Source organism: Saccopteryx leptura, chromosome 1 (assembly GCF_036850995.1).
Source record: "Saccopteryx leptura isolate mSacLep1 chromosome 1, mSacLep1_pri_phased_curated, whole genome shotgun sequence".
Lineage (NCBI taxonomy): Eukaryota > Metazoa > Chordata > Mammalia > Chiroptera > Emballonuridae > Saccopteryx > Saccopteryx leptura.
Window position 1 is genome coordinate 312,421,206 of NC_089503.1, and position 24,032 is coordinate 312,445,237.

Sequence of the window (24,032 nt, forward strand, 5' to 3'; positions counted from 1 at the left end):
TCATTTTAAGCTTACAAGAATAAGAGATAATTTTTATAAATTTCAAAATCAATTTTACAGAAGTTTTAATTTATAATAAACTTCAACCATTTAAAGCATACAATTCAGGTCCTAACCAGCTAGCTAGCTCAGTGGTAGAGCATCGGCCTGGCGTATGGATGTCCTGGGTTTGATTCCTGGTCAGGGCACACAGGAGACATGCCCATCTGCTTTTCCACCCTTCCCCCTCTCTTTTCTCTCTATCTCTCTCTTCCCCTCCCATAGCCAAAGCTCCATTGGAGCAAAGTTGGCCTGGGTGCTGAGGATGACTCCATGGCCTCCACCTCAGGCACTAGAATGGCTCCAGTTGCAATGGAGCAACGCCCCAGATGGGCAGAGCATCGCCCACTAGTGGGCTTGCTGGTGGATCCCGGTTGGGCGCATGCAGAAGTCTGTCTCTCTGCCTGCTGGCTTTTCACTTCAGAAAAATACTAAATAAATAAATGAATAAATAAATAAATAAAGCATACAATTCAATTAGTTTTGACAAATGTATATACCTGCCATAACCATTATGACAATGAAAATGTATAACATTGATTATGGGTTTCTTTTGTACATTTTTATTCCCTGAAGTTCTTATGCCCCTTTGTAGTTATTTTCTCTTTCCACTTTCAGCCCCAAACAACCACTGATATGCTTGCTGTCTGTCAGAACCTGTATTTTTTTTCTCATTAATTTTTTACTGAGATATAATTCACATGCCATTCAACTCAACTATTCAAAACGTATAAGTCAGTAATTTCCCAAAATTGTGCAATCATTATCCTTGTATTCCAGAACATTTTTATTACCTCCAAAAGAAACCCATCTCCACTGGCAGTTACTCCCCACCCCCACCCAAGCCATTCCCTGCCAATCACAAATCTACCTTATGTCTCAATGAATTTGCCTATTCTGGACATAGAAATGTCCAGAATGTGGCCTTTTATGAATATCTCCATGTATAAGGCATAACATTTTCCGGGTTCACTCATTTTACAGAATATATAAGTACTTCATTCCTTTTTATAGCTGAATAATATTCCATTTTAAGGATATACCACATTTTGTTATTCCATTCATCAGCTGATAGATATTTGTATTATTTTCATTTGGCTAATGCTGCTATAAACCAGGGGTCCCTACACTTTTTACACAGGGGGCCAGTTCACTGTCCCTCAGACCGTTGGAGGGCCAGACTATAAAAAAACTATGAACAAATCCCTATGCACATTGCACATATCTTATTTTAAAGTAAAAAAACAAAACGGGAACAAATACAATATTTAAAATAAAGAACAAGTAAATTTAAATCAACAAACTGACCAGTATTTCAATGGGAACTATGCTCCTCTTACTGACCACCAATGAAAGAGGTGCCCCTTCCAGAAGTGTGGCAGGGCCGGATAAATGGCCTCAGGGGGCCGCAGTTTGGGGACCCCTGCTATAAATATTTGTGAACAAGATTTTGTGTGAACAAATGTTTTCAATTTTCTTGGGTATATACATTGGGAGCAAAATTGCTGAGTCATACAGTAATTCTATTTAACTTTTTGAAAAGCTGCCAAACAGTCTGCATTTTTATTTTTTATTTTTCCCAAAGTTAGAAGCTGGAGGCAGTCAGACCAACTCCTGCATGTGCCCAACCAGGATCTACCAGTCATGCCCACCAGGGGGCGACACTCTGCCCATCTGGGGCCTTGCTCTGCTGTGGCTGGAGCCATTCTAGCGCCTGTGGCAGAGACCATGGAGCCTTCCTCAGTGCCCAGGCCAACTTTGCTCCAATGGAGCCTTGGCTGCAGGAGGAGAAGAAAGAAAGAGAGGAAGGAGAGGGGAAAGGGTAGAGAAGCAGACGGGCACCTCTCCTGTGTGCCCTGGCTAGGAATCGAACCCGGGATTTTCACATGCTGGGCCAACCAGCCAGGACCTGGCCTGCATTTTTAAATTAAACTTATTACTATGAGATATTTCTAAGTTCACATGCATTTGTAAAAAATAACACAGTGAGATCCCATCTCCTGTATCCTTTTACCAGTTCTCCCACAAAGGTAACATCTTGCAAAACTATAGACAAACATTACAATCAGGATATTGACATTGGTAGTCAAGATACAGAACATTTCCATCACTACAAGGATCCCTCATGGTGACCTTTTATAGCCACATCTACCTTACATCTACATTGATTATGGGTGTGGATGTCCCTGACAACCATCAATCTGTTCTACACATCTATAATTTTGTAATTTTTAAAGAATGCTATATGAATGGAATCAGATTGTATATAACCTTTTGGGACTGGCTTTTTCATTCAGCATAATTCTCTGGAGACCCATCCAGGGTATTTTATGTATCAACAGTTTGGTCCTTTTAAACATTTTTTAACTGCCAAGTAGTATTCTACAGTCTGAATTTTTTTTCTTTTTCATTTTTCCGAAGCTGGAAACGGGGAGGCAGTCAGACAGACTCCCGCATGCGCCCGACCGGGATCCACCCGGCATGCCCACCAGGGATGTTCTGCCCCTCTGGGGCGTTGCTCTGTTGCATCCAGAGCCATTCTAGCACCTGAGGCAGAGGCCACAGAGCCATCCTCAGCGCCCGGGCCATCTTTGCTCCAATGGAGCCTCGGCTGCGGGAGGGGAAGAGAGAGATAGAGAGAAAGGAGAGGGGGAGGTATGGAGAAGCAGATGGGCGCCTCTCCTGTGTGCCCCGGCTGGGAATCGAACCCGGGACTCCTGCACGCCAGGCCGACGCTCCACCGCTGAGCCAACCGGCCAGGGCCCAGTCTGAATTTTTAAGAGCATTATAGAAATAGTATCATTCAGTGTGTACTCATTTGAGTCTGGCTTCTTACATTCAGCATAATATTGTTGTAAAATTCATCCATTTTAAAAATGAATCAGTAGTTTCTTCATTTTTATTGCTAGTAATTTTTCACTTTATGAATGTACCTCAATTTATCCATTCACCTGTAGACAAACATCTAGGTTTTTCCAGTTCAGGGGTCATTAAAAATAAAGCTCTGCTATGAATATTCAAGTACAAATGTGAATATATGTTTGCATTTTTCTTAGGTAAAGACCTAGAAATAAAGTTTCTGGGCTGTAGGGAAATAAGTTTAATTTTTTAAAAAATGCCAAACTGGCCTGACCAGGCGGTGGCGCAGTGGATAGAGCGTAGGACTGGGATGCAGAAAGACCCAGGTTCGAGACCCCAGGATAGCCAACTTGAGCATGGGTTCCTCTGGCTTGAGCAAAAAAGCTCACCAGCTTGGACCCAAGGTCACTGGCTCGAGCGGGGGGTTACTCAGTCTGCTGAAGGCCCTTGGTCATGGCACATATGAGAAAGCAATCAATGAATAACTACGGTGTCGCAACAAAAAACTGATGATTGATGCTTCTCATCTCTCTCCGTTCCTATCTGTCTGTCCCTATCTATCCCTCTATCTGACTCTCTCTCTGTCCCTGTAAAAAAATAAATAAAATAAATAAAATAAAATGGCCTTGCCAATACTAAGTTTAAAAAAAAAAAAAAAAAATGCCAAACTGTTTTTCCAAAATGCTTATACCATCTTACATTCCACCAGCAGTGTGGGAATTCCTGCTGCTCTAACTTCTTGTCAACACTAAGTTGTTGTTGTTGTTGTTGTTGTTTTTTTACAGAGGCAGAGATAGACAGGGACAGACAGACAGGAACGGAGAGAGATGAGAAGCATCAATCATCAGTTTCTCGTTGCGCGTTGCGACTTCTTAGTTGTTCATTGATTGCTTTCTCACATGTGCCTTGACTGCGGGCCTTCAGCAGACCGAGCAACCCCCTGCTGGAGCCAGCGACCTTGGGTCCAAGCTGGTGAGCTCTTTGCTCAAGCCAGATGAGCCCGCGCTCAAGCTGGCAACCTCGGGGTCTCGAACCTGGGTCCTTCCGCATCCCAGTCCAATGCTCTATCCACTGCGCCACCACCTGGTCAGGCACTAAGTATTTTTTAATATTAATCATTCTAGTAGGTTATAGTGGTATCTTGTATTTTAATTTAAATTTTCCTAATGTCCAATGATGCTGAGCATCTTTCCATGTGCTTACTGGCCATTTGCATATTTTTCTGAAGTACCTGATCAAGTCCTTTCCTATTTTTTATTGGGTTATCTTGTTATTGAGTTTTAAGAGTTCTTTATGTACTATAGATACAACCCCTTTGTCAGAAACATGTACTGTAAATAGTTTTTCTTACTCTGTGGCTTGTCTTTATTTTCAACAACATACAAAAAGGAAACAATATGTTTAAACTTCATAAAGTCCAACTTGAGAATTTTTCTTTTTACAGTTCATGCTTTGTGTCCTTTGGCTTTTACGGTTAGGTCCATGAACTATTTCAAGGTAATTTTTGTGTACGGTATGAAGTAAGAATCAATGGGTTATTTGTTTCATTTTGTTTGTTGTTTTGTGACTTTGTAAAGGGACACAGATAGCCAGTTCTTCCAGCATTCTTTGTTGAAAAGGTTTCCTCTCTTGAGTTTTCCTTCTAAATACTCAAAACCATTTCCACTCCAGCAGAACAGAAAATTCCCACACCTTCCTCACAGCCCTGTTTACCTTCTCACCTCAGACAGCAGAGGCCTGAGCAGCAAGCGCCCATGGTGCAGAGAAGGAGCAGTGTACTTCTAGGCACCAAGTAAATGTCTTTTTCTGAAGCTATTACACGAATTCACACAGAAAGGAAAGAAGAGAGTTAAGCCCACCATTTTCCCAAGATGTTGTGAGGTGCGCTGAATATAGTATTCTCATGCATAATTGTTCTGTATGGTTTCAACCAACATTAATCAACAAAAGCAACTAACAATATGGCCTTCAGCAACACAGAGGAGTAATCTAGGAGGTTCAAAGAGCAGTACTTTGAAAATTAGGACATGGGGAGTCCAAGCAATGTGATCTTTGGTAAGTCGCTTAACATTCCTAGTCCCCAGTTTATTCATCTGTAAAATGAAAGTTTTGTATTAGTTCATGTCTGAAGATCCTTTTCTACTTAAACATTCTAGAATGCCAATAAGGCTACTAGTTCATTCTTCCAAAAGTCAAGAAAAATGACCCAGAAAGGTGTCAAATTATGAACATTTGTCAAATGGTAAATACTGTACTAAGTTTTGTTTTCTATACTTTATACAATGCTTCCATACGAATTAGACATCATATAATCTTTCCAATCATTGTAGTCTTAACTTCTGATTTTTATTATTTTGAACAGTGCTTACAACCCAGGAAATACATCAGCAAATCATGTTATTTCACCTGTTCACCTCAAAAAAAAAAAAAGGTCAATAAAAATAAAATATCTGCTGAAATAATACTTTTCAAGTTTAATATGCACCTGAGGATCTTGTTAAAATGAAGATTCTGATTGCATGTCTAAGGAGGAGCCTGAAACTGTGTATTCCTAACAGGCTCCCAGGTGATGCAGATGCTGTTGGTCCTTGGAATACACTATTATGAGTATCAAGGTATTAGAAGACTGAGGTCATAGTATCTGCTTGGCTAGCCTAATTAATGTTAATATTGTAAATTTTTAATACTTTACACAACCAAATATTTTATAAATTAGTTTTATGGCATTGATTTGAGGAATATAATCTAATTGATAATCAAGAAAACATACTAAAACAGTTCAGAAAGTCAAGGCCAATTTAATTAACATTTTAATTCTTTAAGTGCTCTAGGACCTATTTATGAGGCAAAGATGAGGCAATATGAGCTATGGCTTTCTGATATAGAGTAGATGAGTTATTATGAGTATTTTCACACCTACCTGCAAGTCAAAAAACAAAATATATTACAGAAATTTACTTTCTTTTTTTACTAGAAGAAGTTGGAAGAAATGATTTTATTTTATTTTTATTGATCAATTTTAGAGAGGGAGTGAGATCATAGTTGCTTCACTTCAGTTGTTCATTTATTGCTTCTTGTATGCTCCTTGACCAGGCAAGCACGGAGTTCAAAATGGCGACCTCAGCATTCTAGGTTGATGCTCTATCCACTGCGCCACCACAGGCCAGGCCAGAAAATCATTTTCAAGTAATTTTTTTAAATTTTATACTAATACCACTATTATATACCTAAGAACTCAAATTATCCTAACCCACCAGAAACAAAAACATAACTTAGTGTGTTTTTGGCTTATAAAAACAGTTGATAGGTTCAGCAAATTCAGAGTAAGTGTGCACAGGAAGGATCTACAGCTCTGCCAAAAACATGGCCTAATACAAACACTGCAGAGATAAATTTCAATAAATCTTACAAAATAGAAACAAAAGCAAAAAAAAAAAAAAGTAAAAGAGATATATACAAACTAGATTGGTCAGAAGGAACAGCTTAATCATTAAGCCTTAATGGGATGGAGTGCCTCTTTATCATGCACTAAAGTTTGGTCAGTGGAATCAGTGTGACTGCAGAGGTCCCAAATTAACAATTTAGCTCCTAATCCAAAACACTACATTTCAGCCATTTTCACTCTCTTTTAACCACACCTACTGAATACATATTCTCTCGCTCTCTCTTCCCCTCCCTATTTAATATGGGTTTATTTGACTACAACAGAAATGAATGCTTTTAATGAAAAATCAAAAAGAGTAAAACTCAAAAGAAGAAAAAAAAAATTCCCTACAAAATCTGACTTACCCAGAGATGGCTATTAGGATTATATGAATTAATGATAAACATTTTCCCACATCTTTGAATACTCTTATGACTGCCTGACCTGTGGTGGTGCAGTAAAGCATCGACCTGGAATGCTGAGGTCACCAGTTCAAAACCCTGGGTTTGCCTGATCAAGACACAAATGGGAGTTGATGTTTCCTGCTCCTCCCCTCTTCTTTCTCTCTCTCTTCTCTAAAATAAATAAATAAATAAAATCTTTAAAAATAAATAAATAAATAATCTTATGGCTGCATTAGTATCCAAGCATCTGAATGTACCATAAGTTATTAACCAAACTTCTACTGATATATTTTGGGTTGTTTCTGTGTTTGTTTTTTCTATTATAAATAATACTGCTATGAACATATTTTTTTTACAATTTCCTTAGAACAAATTCCCAGAAGCATTTCAAGGTTAAATATATATTTTTAAATGTTTATGACTTGCCAATTACCAAGAAACTTGTGGCAAGTTGTCAGAATATCCAGGAAGATTTAAAAAGAAAACAAACTATCTGTATCTAATTGTATTCAAAATCCTAATTACAAAAATACTCCCACAATAACATCAAAAAACATAAAGCACTTACTATGTGCCAGAAGTGGCACAAGCATTTTATATATATTAACTCATTTAATACTTTCAACAACTTCCTGAGTTGGCACTATTACTGCTACTAATTATTATTATTATTATTATTATTATTATTATTATTATTTCACAGGTGATGTAACAGGCAGAGAGAGTGTTAAGTAATTGGTCCAAGGTCATACAGCTAGTGACAGAGCTAAAAAACCTTGAATCCAAAGTTCATGTTCTTAAATACTATACCTACTCCTCCCAAACTTTTTGTTTAAATTGATTTTAGAGAGAGAGGAAGGAAAAGAGACAGAAACATTGATTTGTTGTTCCCCTTATTTATGTATTCATTGGTTGCTTCTTGTATATGCCCTGACTGGAGACTGAACCTGCAACCTTGAAGTATCGGGACAATGTTCTAACCACATGAACTACCCAGCCAGGGTTTCAAAGTTTCTGACGTCAGGACTCCTTTACCCTCTTAAAGTTACTGAGAACTTCAAAAGGCTAATATATAACACACTCATTTAAATGAAAAAACAACAGTAAAAGAGAGCCATTATTTTATCATTTTTGCAAATTTCTTTTGTGTATAATTTACTAAAAGACAGTTGAATTTTGCCTGACCAGGCAGTGGCACAGTGGATAGAGCATCGGACTGGGATGTGGAGGACCTAGGTTCGAGACCCTGAGGTTGCCAGCTAGAGCGTGGGCTCATCTGGTTTGAGCAAAGCTCACCAGCTTGGACCCAAGGTCGCTAGCTTGAGCAAGGGGTTACTCGGTCTACTGAAGGCCCATGGTCAAGGCACATCTGAGAAAGCAATCAATGAACAACTAAAGTGTCGCAACGAAAAACTGATGATAGATGCTTCTCATCTCTCTCCATTCCTGTCTGTCCCTATCTATCCATCTCTCTGACTCTCTGTCTCTGTAAAAAAAAAAAAAAAGAAAAAGGATGAATTTTCACATGATACTGCACTCAATCTGTTGAGATATTGTATATCACATATCTCTGGAAAACTGTATTGTACATTCATGAGAGAATAGTAAAAAAAAGGCAAATAACATTTTAGTATATAAATAAAGCTTTCATCTTGTACCCATTGAAAAGGAAGACCAGGGGGGCCCCCAGACCACATTTGAGAACCACTACACTACATAGTGCAGTGCGTGTGATACAGAATTGGAAGGCATGGTCTTAGGAACAGACCTGCCTATTCCAAATATTTTGGTAATCACTTATTCAAGAATTATTATTGAGTGCATATTACATGCCAGGTACCCTTACAAGCACTGGAAACACTTCAGAAAACAAGAGAAAAAATCCCCTACTTTGAGGTATTTACATTCTAGTCAGGAGAGAGCAGTAATCAATAAACAAAAAAATCATGTATTCTGTCAGATGATAAGTGGTATGAAGAAAAATAAAAGGAGGATTTTTAAAAATAGGGTGGGTCAGAGAAGCCTGAGCAAGTGGCATTTGAACAAAGATCTGAATAAGGTGAGGGAGCAAGCCATGACACTACCCAGCAAAAAGTGTTCCAAGTAAACGAAACAGCAAGTACACAAGCCCTGAAACAGAAGCATTCCCTTGTGGTATGTGGGGACAGCAAAGAAGCTGCTATAGCTGGGGGAGAATAAGCAAGGGAAGAGGAGGAGACTCATTCACAGAGTTAAAGGAGTAGGGGCAGATCATATAGAACCCCATGGGCCTTAATAAGGACTTGAGCTTTTTCTGTGAATAAGAACCACTGGCAGGTTCTGAGTGAGGAGGGATATAACCTGACTTACATTTTTAAATGAACACATGTAAACAGTGACTGCTGTGAGATTAATCATACCCACGGCCAGACACCTTGAGCTGAGTCTGATACTGACCTTTAAGCTTGTTGAGAGCAAGACAGAGAAAACTGGCTTTTGTTGATGATGGCAGAGTAGGAGTTTTACTATTTTTTCCTTATTATTATACAGAAAATCCTTTCAAAAATAATGCATCTGGTAATCTTAAAAGTTAAAAAAAAAAAAGACTGAAACTAATTTTTATTTAATTTGGCACTGTTCTAATAAAACTACGACTGTGGTTCATGGTCTTGACAGATTGCCTTATCCAAAAGGAAACAAGAGGAAGGAAAAAAAATAAAGATGGAGACAGATAAATTCAAATTCCTTTGATCTGGGTCCTAACTCTAAGAGGACCCCAGATAAATCAATGAGTCAGAGAAAGGGGAGTAAGATGTAATCCAGAACACTAATGACAACAGCTCTCTGTCTGCCTACCGGTCTTCTGAGATCAGCATCAAGGTATGAGATCATTACCCAGCAAGAGAAGGCAGGACAAGATGGAGATCCACCAGAAAACTATGAGGTGAGCCTGTAGCATCTAAGTTCATATCTTAGGGACAGGAAATGGACACCCAGGCACTGGATTTTATCTCTACCTCTTAAGATGTGAGCAGTGATGCAACCTGCAATGGAAAAACCCAAGGAAAACCAAGATCTCCAGGGAAAATTATAAACAATCTCATACATCAATGGTCTCTGATGGTTTTTTTGTAAGTAAATTATAGCAAAAAGAAAACTGTCATGGCAGTAAGGATATAAATTCTCCTTCCATGTCTGCCACTAATTATGTGACTTCAGGAAACATATTAACTTCAATGGGCCAATTTCCTCATCTTAAATAAAGAAGACAAGAAAATATCTAAGGTTTCCTTCAAGCACTAAAATTCCTTGAGTATAAGCAAAAGCATGTTTTTTAAAAGCTTACATTAATATTTAGGGTATCAGATATCCAAACCATAGGTACTGCTGAAGTTCTAGAATTTTTCACCAACTATATAGATACCTAAGTGATATGAACATAAACGGGGGGATGAGGGCCTTTTCTTAAAAAGCTAACATATTACCAAAAAGGGCAAAAGGTGTATGCCTTACCATCTTCCTTCAACCTTTTTTTTAAGGGGATAGGGTATTGGCTTCTCATATGTGCCTTGACATGGCAAGCCCAGGATTTTGAACCAGTCACCTCAGCATCCCAGGTCGACACTGTGTCCACTGTGCCTCCACAGGTCAGACCAACCTTACTTTTACAAATTATGACTCCATTCTCTCCAACCTATAGTATTAAAAAACATACAGTTCAAGCCCTGGCCAGTTGGCTCAGTGGTAGATCATCGGCCCAGCGTGTGAATGGCCCAGGTTTGATTCCTGGTCAGGATACACAGGAGAAATAACCATATCTCCCCTCTCCGTTCTCTCTCTCTCTTCTCTTCCCACAGCCATGGCTCAACTGGTTCAAGCGCATTGGCCCCAGGTGCTGAAGATGACTCTGTGGAGCCTCTTCCTCAGGTGCTAAAAATAGCTCAGTTGCAAGGATGGCCCCAGATGGACAGAGCATCAGTCCTAGATGAGGACTGCCGAATAGATCCCAGTCAGGGAGCATATGGGAATCTGTCTATCTATCTCCCCTTCTCTCAGATGGAAAAAGAAATAAGTAAAATAAAAAGTAAAGTAAATAAAATAAAGTAAAATAAAATATACAGTTCGGAGGGAAACTATAATGATCAGGGGACAAGAAGTTAGAGAAATATAGAAGAATTAAGTAACAGACATCAGGAATGAGAAAGTAAATGGACTAAGGAAATACTTTAAAATTACTAATGAATTAATATTTTTGAATAGGTATCATGCATGTGGTACACAAAAGAATCAAAAGGTATATACAGTTAAAAGCAAATAGTAGTTTTGTTAAGGGATAAATCAAAAAGGACACTTAAGAGACTTCAGTGTTAATTGTGTTTTATTTTAGATTGAGTAATGTGTCCATGTGTACTGCATATATTGCAGTACACAATCTATATATTCTTCTGCATTTATGGGGCATACCATAATCACAATAAACTTAAAAGAGAACTCAATTGTTTTGAAACAAAAATTCTTCCAGCCCAATCCCATGAGGCAGTCACTGTTACTAGTTTCTTACAATCAGAGATATCCTATACATAGTCAAGGGTGGGAGTGGAGGATAGGGTGTGGGTAGTGTGTATGTGTCTGGGTACAGTGTGTGTGGGCGGGTGGATGTACAAACATATGTGCACAAGAGAGAGAAAAAATGAACTGTTCCCTAACTGCCTCATCAAGACTGGGTGCATGTCATGGGACCAAAGCATACCTGGAGAAATGCTTCAATCCTTTCCTCTATAAGGAACTCTGTCCCACTACTGTACAGTTATAAACTGCTAAGACTGCACTGGCTGAATGCAGGGACTGGGTCTGCTTGGTCAAAGCCTTACAATATATGATATTAGCTCTCCAGAGCTGAGCCCCAGAATTTGTTTTAAAATACTCAAGACTCAGTGCTGTGCCCCAATATTTCCTTAGTTCTAGCTTTAGAAATCCCAAATAGCCATCTCAGATAATTATTTTTCTAATCACAATGTTCTAGATAGGTTTCCATGGTAGTGACAGATGCTTCAATCTTCTAACTGTGGCTTGATCAGAACACTTAGATTTAGCAGTACACATCACAGGAAGATAGGACACACTGCGTATCCTGAGATGTGGAAAAATTTCAGTGCTGAAAGTCATGCTTTCAACAGCACCTGCTTTGGACAAGAATTGGCTAAGATACAGGATGGTGGTTAGAAATGTATTAATTTCTTAATGCAAAACATCTCAAAACACTTCAGTAAATTTTTTATTTAAAAGGCTTATATGCTGCCTGACCTGTGGTGGCACAGTAGATAAAGCATCGACCTGGAAAGCTTAGGTCACCAGTTCAAAACCCCGGCTCGTCCAGTCAAGATACATGCATGAAACTACGAGTTTATGCTTTCTGTTCCTCCCCCAGCCTTTTTCTCTCTCTCCTTCCTCTCTGTAAACTCAATAAATAAAATCTTTTTAAAATTTAAAAAAATAAAAGGCTTATATGTCTATTTATTAGGAGAAGAATGCTAACACATTCTTCATTCATTAAAAAAAAACTTTATGAAGGTCTACATGTGCCAATGTCAGAAGCCAATATATAGATAAATATATTGCCAGTTGATTAGAGCCTTGTCCCAAAGTGCAGTTCAATCCTCAGTCAGGGCACATACAGGAAAAGATCGATGTTGTTGTGTGTGTCCCTCTCTCCCTCTCTCATTAAAACCAGTAAGTAAAAAGTTTTTAAAATATATATATTGTCTTTGAGACGCTAATAAGCTAATTAGGAAGGCCTGTAAAAATGATAATTAGTCTACACTGTAAAGGTAGTGCTGCAAGAACAGAGAGAAGGGCTGACTCAATCAAGACAGGTTTCACAGAAAGGCAGTATCTGAATGGGATCTCAAAGGATCAGGAAGAGACCCCCATCAGGTAAGCAGAATGAAAGTCTTTACATGCAAGTATGCCTCACCAAAATCTCCAAGTTCCAGATACTAAGTGAAAACTGTCAATAACTATGCAATATACCCTGGAACTTTGCTAAAATATTCTAAAGTTTAATTTAAGGTAAAGACTTTTCCATCTTGAATCTTGTCTTAAAGAGGTTTAATTACTTTAAAAATCTTATTATACAGTAGTTTCATCTTTAAAGCATATACTCATGGAGGTCCAAATATTTTACTGCTAGAAAATGTATGGCTCACACAGTCTAAATGTCTTGACTATTTTTTTTAAAGTGGTTGGCTTTAGTTTATTAAACTATATAGTTTATTTAGTTCATAACAGATGTTTTTTACTTCTCATCATAAATATTGCCGTCATATTACTGTTATAATCCATAACTTCTGAAGGGTAGAATTTCAGAAGAAAACAGTAACAATTTCACAAAACCAACACAACATTAAGTTTTGAACATTTAGGAATCACAACCATCAGAGAAATCAGTTTCCTATTACTCCTTCTTATACCCAGTTTCTCTACTTTTACACACACAGGCAAAAGAAAGAGGCCCAAATACATGTTCTCTGCAGACCTTTCATTTTACCTGTATCCAACACCCTTGTCAATTTCATCTATACTTGTCTTACATCCTATTATCCTTTGAAAGTTTTATGAAGTAGTTGGTCCAACAGATGGATGGCTAGCTCAGCCCAACATATGTCATAGGAAAAACAGCTCTTAAGTAAGACAAGAAAATAAGTAAATCCTTTTCCCTCATCCAGCTGGAAACAGTGAGACACTTTAGGAGAAAGCAAACAATCTTTTAACCTTCATTAAGGAAAGTTACTGGACTGAGGTGATATATAAGTAAAAGATGATCAAAGAAGGGTAAGAGAATTCAAATGCTAACATCTATCTACTCCCTAAGATGAACTATGCACTTGCCTGCAGATAGCAGAGAATTAGAATACAGAGGAAAAAATAATGCAAGTCAGTGTAACTGGGAGCTATTTCATCAAAGACAGATGGGAAACATTCAGATAAAGCACATTATTCTGTTAGAACACAGCACTCAACAGATCTGGGGGAGGAAAAGGAAAGGCAACCTGGAACACATAGCAGATAGGAACAGAAAAACTCAATAAATGACTCATCAATGGTCTTAATTGTAAAACCAGAAAAAAAAAACAGTAGTAGTATCTTTTCTCTTTGCCCCTTACCTGCCCATAAAGCTTAACCAGATAGCATCTGATCCTGTCTTCAGATGGTTATCTGTGTCTTTCAACATACTATCTAAGTGCTCCCCAAGGAGAACAGTGAGACCAATTCTGCCCGAGACAGTCTGCCAGAACTAAGGAGTATCATTCTCCTTTGAGTGAAGGCCAGTGGATGGGAAGAGGTCCTCAAATGCCACTTGTATGAATCCATCAAGATATGCTGTGAAACAGGAAAACACTAGAGACTACATTCTAGCAGAAGTCTAAAAATAACAAAAGAACATTCCCTATTTTTAGATATCTAACTTACAAGTTTAAAAACACTAAAAGTAAGACAAACCATTAAAAACAAACTGGAATTTTTAATGTTTTAAGATACTTTTGAGTTGGGAAAACTGTTCTAGAGAAAGAATTTTAAAAATCCTTCATTCTTTGTTTACTGTCTCCTTGCTCAGACTTTCCCATCTTCAAAACTTGAGTCCCAATCCTATGTTATCAAGAATATTTCCAAAGAACCAAAAGGCGAAACAGAAAAGAGTTTACACCACAAAAGAACAGCTAAAGAAATAAAATTTAAATATGCTTTTACATAGACATAAAAATAAAGTAGAGATTATTGCTTAAAGACAGTATTGTATAAAAAAGCAAAAGCCAGTTAATTATCTCAGATTAAAAGTAGTGCCTTAGATGATAAAATAACTGATTAAAGGAAAATAATAATTTTTTCCCACATAGGTCTCCTCACTGAATAGTTTTAAGGTCAGTAAACATCTAATTCAAAACTATGTCTGAATAATTAGAATATGCAATTAGAAAAAAAAATTATTTTTACAATTAAAATCTGAAAATGCATACATTTACTGGACCATTAATCTTTACCCCACCTATCTTCCTCCCCATCTCCATCCAATCCTAGTACAAATATTCCCAACCTTGTTCAAGAAACCTAGGGCAAAGAGGATTTGCAGGAAATACGGGAATTACCGGACTGCACAGCCATCATTAACATCTCAGGTTCCAGAAGAGTCATGACAGATTCTTCTCAGAAACAGCTTGCAAATATAATAAAAAAAAATTCCAAGTCGTAATAGAAAGATGTCTTCAGACGCTACTGAAACTTTTGTAAATTCAATTTCATGCCTTATGCTCAAATCAGACAGTGAGAACTCCCTTTCTCGGTGCAGTTATCAGTTTCTCCAGCCTTCAGGCAAGTCAAGGTGGCAAAGAGTTGAATTACTGTCGACAGGAAACCAAAAAAGCTCTCAAGTTAAGACAGACATATGAAGTGTGGTTAGAACAGTGAGTGAGCTCCTCCCCTTGCTATTTGTCTCTGGGGGAGGAGAAATACGGAAAGAGACCTTCAGCAAACGGATCAGTTGCTTTTTTCCTCTCTCTTTTTAAGAAGGGAAAATGAGGTTTTGTTAAACATCTTAGGATATGCAGTTTAAAGCAACAAATCAAATGCAATTCAAACCACTCAATCTTGTGAAAGAATCAGCCCAATTACTGACCCATTGATGAGAAGTGGGGATGAGGATTAGGCACATAGAAATATACATACAAATAAATATGTATGATGAGTTAACATTCTGAAAAAAAAAAGAGTTCTAATGCTTTTTCATCTGTGATATTTATAGATAACAGGCTAAGAAAGTTGAATATTTAACTACAGAAGCTCAACTATTTCTCCACCCCCACTCCAATTAAAATATCTGTTTCAAAAAGTCATCTGAATACATTCCAAAGCTGTAATCTGTCTTTCAGATCTGCCAATCCCCTATAAGAGCCCCTGATTTGTTTCTATGTGAGACATATGATCTGTGAATAGACAGCTTACTGATGTTATGTGACTTTTTGAAAATGCTTTATGATCTTGCTAAATATATGGAACACATAAGAACACAGTTCCAAAACATAAGAATTTTCTTTCCCTGATAAAGAAACTTCAATTCTTTTTCTACAAACACAGAGTATGATCTTCTGAATATGAACAAGCATGAGTACTTTACCTTCCATTGCAAAAACAAGAACAAACTAAAACCCTTTTAAATTACAGCAATTTTCAGTTATTCAAAATTAAAAGGTCATTCATTCCCTTCACAGTACTTTTCACCAATATTCATAAGAATATTTGGATGCTTTTTAGCATATTTAATTGATTTTTAAACAGCTGAAAACTAGAAATCCATATTTAGCGTGGTAACCTAGAATTCCTAAATCTTTCTAGTTAAGTAATCAGCCTGCATCTTTTTTTTTTCCCAGCCTGGATCTTGAGAGTCTACTGCTGCAAACTCAGTCCAGTGAATGCCTAAATGTTTACATAGTCAAACAAATGATAAATGAAAGCACTAAGGCCCCTTAAAAGAGAAAACTCTCAGAATGACTTGAGGGCAATTTTTGTTATTAGAAAAGAAAAGCAACGCAAATTTGGGTGGAAGAGATTCTGTGGAGGAGAGAAAAACTTCCTTTCTCACTCCAAGAACATCATGTTTAAAAGAAAAGCTCTATATAGAACTGTGGGAATGACTCAACAGGCAACAGAGTGGCAGCCAGTGTGGGTTAAATGCTGCTCTGGAAAGACAGAATCATTCTCTCTGTCCCTTTCTGGCAACCAAGCTCTGAAACTGTCTTATGAAAAATGGGTAAATTTCAACTCTCATACTATATTATTGTCTGGTCAGAGGTTAGCAACTATTGGAAAAGCATCCCTAAAAGGTTGAGTCATTCCTTTGTCCCTATGTGGGTTGTACAATTTGCTGGGTGAGGGTTTTTCAAAAGAAACAAGTTCTCACAGTTCTGTACTTACAGGAAAATATATACAAATTACAAGATTCCTACACAGAAGACGGTTGGGAGGGCAGAGGGCTGTTTCCTTCCTGCCAAAACTTCTCTCTTTGCTGTATAGAAGTGTTTAGAAGGCCACAATATTCTAGCCCTACATAGATATTGACACATCACATTTCGACTGACTTATTAACTTTTTTAATTGATTTTTTAATTTATTTAACTGGGAGAGAGGGGGGGAGACAGGAAGAGGGAGATGAAAAGAGAGAAACAGAAACATCGATCTGTTTATGTGCCCTGACTGGGGATCGAACCCACAACCTTTGCATATCAGGATGATGCTCTAACCAACTGAGCTAACCAGCGAGGGCCTGACTTGCTAACTTTTTCACAGCAGTTCCACATCCATTATCTATTTCATCTGCACTTTGGGATTAAAGGAGCTATAGAAATTGTTATTTTAACAATTTTTAAAATAAAAACCTAAAAAATTAATCTTAAAATAGAAAGAAAACAATAAGCAACATCTTTGCCTACTGCTAAGATTTTGCATTTACCCCAGAGCAGCAGCACAGTGACAGGTTTCACAATTCTAAAAGTTTGAACTCCTAGTGGCAGATTCAGTTCTATTTTTTGTGTAAATTAGCAAAAATTTCATAGGAAAAGAACTCAAGTTAACTTTGACAAGGTCTCTGCACAAGTGAACATGATTTTCAAGTTAATGGCACCAAGGGAATGAAGGTTAATACTCTTAATTTCAAAAACAAACAAAAAACCCCCAAACTTTTGCTTTTTCCGTATTTCACCATGTATAAAACACATCATTTTTTCAAAAAAGTTGGGATCTAAAAACTGTGTCTTATACAGTGGTTGTAGATTTTTTTTACTTGCATTTCCCACTTTGTTGTCTTTGCGTTCATTGTTTTGCATTTGTTACTGGTATATTACGGTAGGTTACATTTTGCCACGTTCTGCTCAGAAAAGATTTTTGTACAGTGCTGAATTCAAGTTAAAAGTCATCCAGTTTGCAAAAGTAAATGGGAATTGTGCTGCTGAACTTAAGTTTGGTCCTCCTCCAACTGAGAAATCAATCCGAGACTGGCTACAGGAAGGAGAAACCCTACTGAAAACGCCACGGCAGAAGAAGGCCATGAGAGGCAAGTCAGCAAAATGGCCTGATTTAGAGAGGGAATTGGAGATATGGGCTGAAGAGCGAAGGGCAATTGGAATTCCTGTGTCCACAAAGACAGTTCAGCATGAGGCAAGACGAACTGCTGATGAAAAAGAAGTTACTCATTTCAAAGGAGAACACAATTGGTGCTTCAGGTTCATGAAACAGAATGTACTAAGCATGTGTACATGCACCAGACTTGCCTAAAAGATGCCTGAAAGCTATGAGCAGAAGAAGATCCTTGAACTTCATCATTTTGTCATTCAATGTTGGAAGACATATCAGTTTGTGAGTTGGGACAGACTGCAAATCTGGACGAAGTCCCCCTTCAATTTGATGTCCCAAGTAACAGAACTGTTGAGAAGGAGGGGGTGAAAACTATAACTGCAAAGACAAGTGGACATGAAAAGAGCCATTATACAGTTGTTCTAGCTTGTTGTGCCAATGGAACCACACTGCCTCCTATGCTGATTTTCAAACACAAAATAATGTCAAAAGAAGACATTCCTCAAGAACTGATAGTCCACATTCATGACAAGGGTTGGATGGATCAGGGTGGGATGAAGATCTGGTTTGAGAAAGTTTGGAGGAGACCAGGTGAGCTCTTACGCAAACCTGCCCTAGTGGTGCTTGATCAGTTCAGGGCACACATAACAAAAAACACAAAGAAGATTGCTGCAGAGCAAAAAACAAAACTTGCCACTATACCTGGAGGCTTGACATCCAGTGCCAACCACTTCATGTCAGCATTAACAAACACTTCAAAGCTGCCATAAGAGATGAATGGAGCCAATGGATGAAGTCTTCTGGGGACAATTTGACACCACCCAGAAGAGTGAAGAAACCAACTATAGAAAAAGTTTGTTCCTGGGTGAAAAAATCCTGGGATAATATCAAGATTGAGAGCATTGTCAAGTCATTTAAGAAGTGTGGCATTTCAAATGCCATAGATGAAACTGGAGGACGTGGCAATATATGAAGACAGTGATTTGTCATCAGACACAGATGAGGACAAGCTAATGGATGGGAGTTTTCAGAGTGATGAGGAGTTGTATGAATTTTATGATGAATAAAACTTGAGTCCAATAACTTTACATAACACTTTCTTTTTTCTTCTTCAAATTTAGGGCCCCAAAATTAAGGTGCATCTTATACATGGGGAAATATGGTAATCCTAAAGCTTTAGCTAATCAACACAAGTTTAATATGATCTACAGCAGGGGTCGGGAACCTGTTCGGCTGAGAGAGCCATGAACGCCACATATTTTAAAATGTAATTCCGTGAGAGCCATACAACGACCCATGTATGTTACGCATTATCCAGTAAAAATTTGGTGTTGTCCTGGAGGACAGCTGTGATTGGCTCCAACCACCCGCAACCATAAACATGAGCAGTAGGAAATGAATGGATTGTAATACATGAGAATGTTTTATATTTTTAACGTTATTTTTTTTTATTAAAGATTTGTCTGCAAGCTGATGCAGCCATCAAAAGAGCCACATCTGGCTCGCGAGCCATAGGTTCCCAACCCCTGATTTACAGTCTCTATTAATCTACCCTGAAGGGACTTAATAACTGCAGGATAGCAACAGCTTACCCACAAAGCTTTTCCAACCCCCACCAGCTCCCCAAAGGACTTTAGTGTTCATAATCAAGAGGAACTGTTAAACAAGCTCTAATCCTACTTGACCTGTCATAGTTTCCATACCCTTCTGAAAACTTCTGATCTCCTTGAGTTTCTTAAAAAGCCTACTTTCCTAACTTTCTGACTTTTTCTCTCAGAATCCTAAGTGGCTCCTCTTTCTCTGCCCTTCTCAGGGGCACCCTTTTCCTTTTACGTATTCTCCCTGGGCAATCTCATCCCTTCTTAAGGTTAACTACCACCTACATACTGATCCATGTCTAGCTCTGACTTCATATGTATGCTACCAACTATGCATTCCAAAAGCAAGCTTCCAATACCATGACCTCAAGGTACACTGCTTCCATTTGCCTTATCTTAGGTAACAGTAACACTCCAACCCCAAACATCTAAGTATAAGTAATTATCAACCACATAATTTATTCCTAAATCCATCCTTTTTGCTACATCTCTACAACCAGAGTTTTATTTTAGGTCCTTAATAATTCTTACCTGGAGTATAGCAACAGTTTTTTTAAACATTATAGAAAAGTTCAAACATGCACAAAGGTAGAAATAATGGCATAATGAGTTCAATGTACCCCAGCATCTAGCTTCAAAATATATCAACATATCACCCCACACACACACACAGCACCCAGCCAACACTGGATCACTCTGCAGCCAATTCTAAGTATCATCTAATTTCATTTTATTCTGTATATACAAAAAACAAAAATTTGTTTTTTAACAGGAGCACTATATACCATTACAACTAAATTTTTAAAATTCCTTAATATTATCAACTATCCAATCAATGCTCAAGTTTCCCCAAAGAAAAACTTGATTAAATCAATACTGATTTAATCAAATCAGAGTCCAACAGGAACAACACATTACTTTTTTTTTTTTTTTTTTTTTTTTGTGAGAGACAGACAGACAGGAAGGAAGAGAAATGACAATCAACTCATAGTTGCATCACTTTAGTTGTTCACTGATTGCTTCTCAGACGTGCCTTGACCAGGAGGGCTCAAGCCAGTGACCTTGGGGTTCAAGCTAGCGAATTTTGGGCTCAAGCCAGCGACCATGGGATCATGTTAATAATCCCACACTCAAATCGGCAACCTATGTTCAAACCAACAACCCCATGCTCAAACTGGCAGCCCGCACTCAGGCTGGAAAGCCAGAGAGACCACACTCAAGCTGGTGACCTCAGGGTTTTGAACCTGGGAACTCAGCTGTTCCAGGACATCGCTCTATCCACTGCGCCACCACCAGTCATGCCACACTGCATTTTCAGTGATGACTCTTAAATTTCTCTTAATCTATAGAGTCCCTCCTTCCTTTCTTCTTTTCTTTGTTGAAAAAGCCAGATTGTTTTCCAACATTTTGGGTTTTGCTGACTGTATCCTCATGGCATTATCTACCCATGCTCCATCCCCTATACTTTCAGTGAACTACAAATTAGGTACAACAGCTTGATTCAATTCAGGTTAAAGTTTTTCACAAGGACATTTCATAGGTAGTACTTCAGCAACAGCTTCTTAATTGTGCTCCTTTCTCTCCAGTCTTGCCTCAATTAAAACCCATCCTTGTTATCACCCGATTCTAATTCATCCTTCAAGACTCAGTTAAAAAAAAAAAAGAAGAGTTTAAGTACTGCCTCCTCCAGAAAGCCTTTCCTGATTCTGGCATTTTCCTCAATCTCTTCACACACTCCATGAATATGATAAATAGCCCCTATTTATACTCCCCAAGAACCTGGGCCCACCTCTATTGCTGCTCTTTACCACAGGACTTAATGCCCCTGCATTAAAAGATCCACCACAGTATCTGATGTGAAAGCATTCATAAATGTATGCTAAATGAAATGAAAAGCCCTATTTACCACAAAAAAATTCTAATAGCATGAGAAAAGTTCATAACAAAAGAATCCCTACCTACCCCAGAAAAGAAAGGTAGTCTACTACAATTTTCATTAGAACACACTCTGAAGATGTTATTATTTAGAAAACCACATGAAAAAGACAAATTATCCATAGCATTGAAGTACAGGATTAACATAAATAAGGACATCCACAATAATGCCCTCAGCAATATTAAGTGCTAATGACAATGAAAATGTCCAAATTGTAGGGAATGAGTAGGAGAAACTACAGAAACAGAGAGCCTATGTCACCTACAAAATAAGCAATCCTTTAACCATCAAAAGATAGTCAACCTCACTAACAACTGATATCAATTTCTATGATAGACTATAGTATAAACAGGTATACACAAAATAACAAATGATTTCTATGGGATTTCAGAACACTGAAATGTAACCTTATTCCTATGTCCATTTCTGATTTGGGTTCTCACAACTGCATGTATGATGAGTTTTCAGCTCTACAAAAATCTAATCATCATATTAAAATTTTTTAAGTTCTAACCAGTTAAGTCTCTCCCCCAAATACCTAGTATTGGGCAAGAAAATATCCAAAAGAAACATAACCCAGCACCCAGGCAAGTTACTACAGGTTCTGGGCACCTTCTATTTCCTGTGACCACAACCTACTACTGATGGAAAACCCAGTCAAGATCTGCAGACCTGGAAGAATCACACATCACCATAGGTATGCTATTCCTTGGCTTCAGGATAGATGAAGGCTGTACTTTCAGCTAACTCTTCAAAGTGTAGTAAATGTTAAGGGCTATGATAGCCATAAATATAAACAGCCAACTCATTCATACTATATGTCTGAAATATTGTCATTGTGCACAACGTCAAAGCCAACAGGAGTACAAAGACAAGGATGAATCAGACTGACACTATCTCTGCCTTCAAGGGCCTTATAATGAAGTAGGATAGAAAATTTCTAACCGGCAATTTTAAAAAATGAAAAATAATGTGCTACAAACAACAAGCTAAACAGATATAAAAGCAGAAGCACTTCATTCTGGTTACAAGAGACTTGGATTGCATTTTAGGGGAAGAATGATGTGAGCTAGCTCTTAAAAAAATAAAGGCACCAAAGTTCATCAGTTTCTTTTCAAACTTCCAACTCCACAAACTTGTATACCCATGAATTATAAAATAACAAAGCCAAAATAAACCCAGTCTTGACCTAATCCAGCCCTTTCTTTATGCAGAGTACTAAGAGTGAAAGACATGTAGAAAACTCTTTTTACAAATTCCTGACAAGTAGTCCCAGTCTGTTACTAAGTACTTGTGGAAGAACCTTAAAAATAATGTTTTAGTGAGCAACTGGATGGTCAAAAAGAATCAAACACCCACCAGCTACAAACATTTAGAGAAAAGTTCTTCCACACTAGTAATTCAGGAAATACAAATAGAAATGAAAACGTTTCATCTATCACATTAGCAGTCTTTTACAAATGGCACTATCAATATTAATAAATGAACCAGGCACTCAGCATTGACAGAAGTATAAATCGGGCACTCTGGAATGGGACAATGTATTTCTCAAGAACCTCAATTCTTAACAAGGCCTACAAAGGCCAGTGTGATTTGGCCCCTATCTACCTATTTCACATCATTCTCTCTCTCAATCCCTCCACTGACATACTGGTATTCTCTTAGTTTTGCTGTGCCAAGTTTTCCCCAATAACCCCCTATTTGTCCCGTTTCCCTTTCCCTGTCCCCCTTCCCTCAGCCTTAACAGATGCTAGCTAGTCCCTCTTTCCTTTGTTTGCCCATCACTACTTATGCTTTGGCTGTCAGCTTAAATGTCTCTTCCCTCAAGAGGCTTTTCCTGACCAACACCCTACCACCTAAATTAGAACCATCACTATTAAATCTGTTATAACATCTTATGCTCTGCCCCCCCCCAAGCACTTCTCAAAGTTTTAACTATGAATTAGCGTATATAAGTCTTTGTTTAATCTTTCTTTCACTAACTGTAAATTCCATGACAATGAGAACCTTATCTGTCTTGTTCCTTACTATCTCTCCAATACTTAGCACACAATCCCAAAGCCTTGGAAGCAATCAATACACAACTAAAGTGAAAGCAACGACAAGTTGATGCTTTTCATCCTCCCTTCCTTTCTCTCACCCTCAATCCAAAAAAAAAAAAGTATTAGGTGTTGGTACAAGCATAGATAAGTAAGACTAATGCAAACAGTGAGCTCAGAAACACACCACACACAGGTAGGTCCTTGATACATGAAAGAGACAGCTCTGCTGGTCAATGAGGAAAGCACAGTCTTTTTAATAAATGAGAATCCATTTGAAAAAATAAATAAATTGGGGCTTATTTTACCCCCGTACAAAAAAAAATTAAGACATAAAACTAACTATAAAAGACTCATAAATCAACATTAAATTTAGAAATTCTTAATCAAAAGAATTATAGAGAATGATTAAGACATATCACAGAGTGGGAAAGGTATCCATAATACATTTAAGAATAACAAACTAGTATTCCAAATATATAAAGAACTATTAGTCGACAGGAAAACAAATGGCAATAGAAAAAAAGGGCAAAAGATTTCACTAGGCACTTCACAACAAAAGAAATACAAATGACCAATAAATATAAGAGATTTTTTATCTCATTAGAAAACAGTAATATGAAAATCAAGAAT

General features: G+C 37.8%; 1 protein-coding gene across 4 annotated transcripts in view; it reads right to left on the minus strand.

The window, feature by feature from the left end:
• MRTFA (myocardin related transcription factor A) overlaps positions 1–24,032 on the minus strand; it is a 128,458-nt gene that overhangs the window by 92,550 nt on the left and 11,876 nt on the right. For 2 of the 4 annotated variants that reach the window (XM_066358480.1, XM_066358479.1), the window contains exon 1: positions 14,850–15,075. The exons of 1 other annotated variant lie outside the window; for it this stretch is intronic. In XM_066358480.1, coding sequence (XP_066214577.1) covers positions 14,850–14,895 — 46 coding nt within the window. In that variant the 5' untranslated portion in view covers positions 14,896–15,075. Of the gene's footprint in view, positions 1–14,849; positions 15,077–24,032 lie in introns of those variants that run through there. One more of the 4 variants, XM_066358481.1, reaches the window with a different exon arrangement.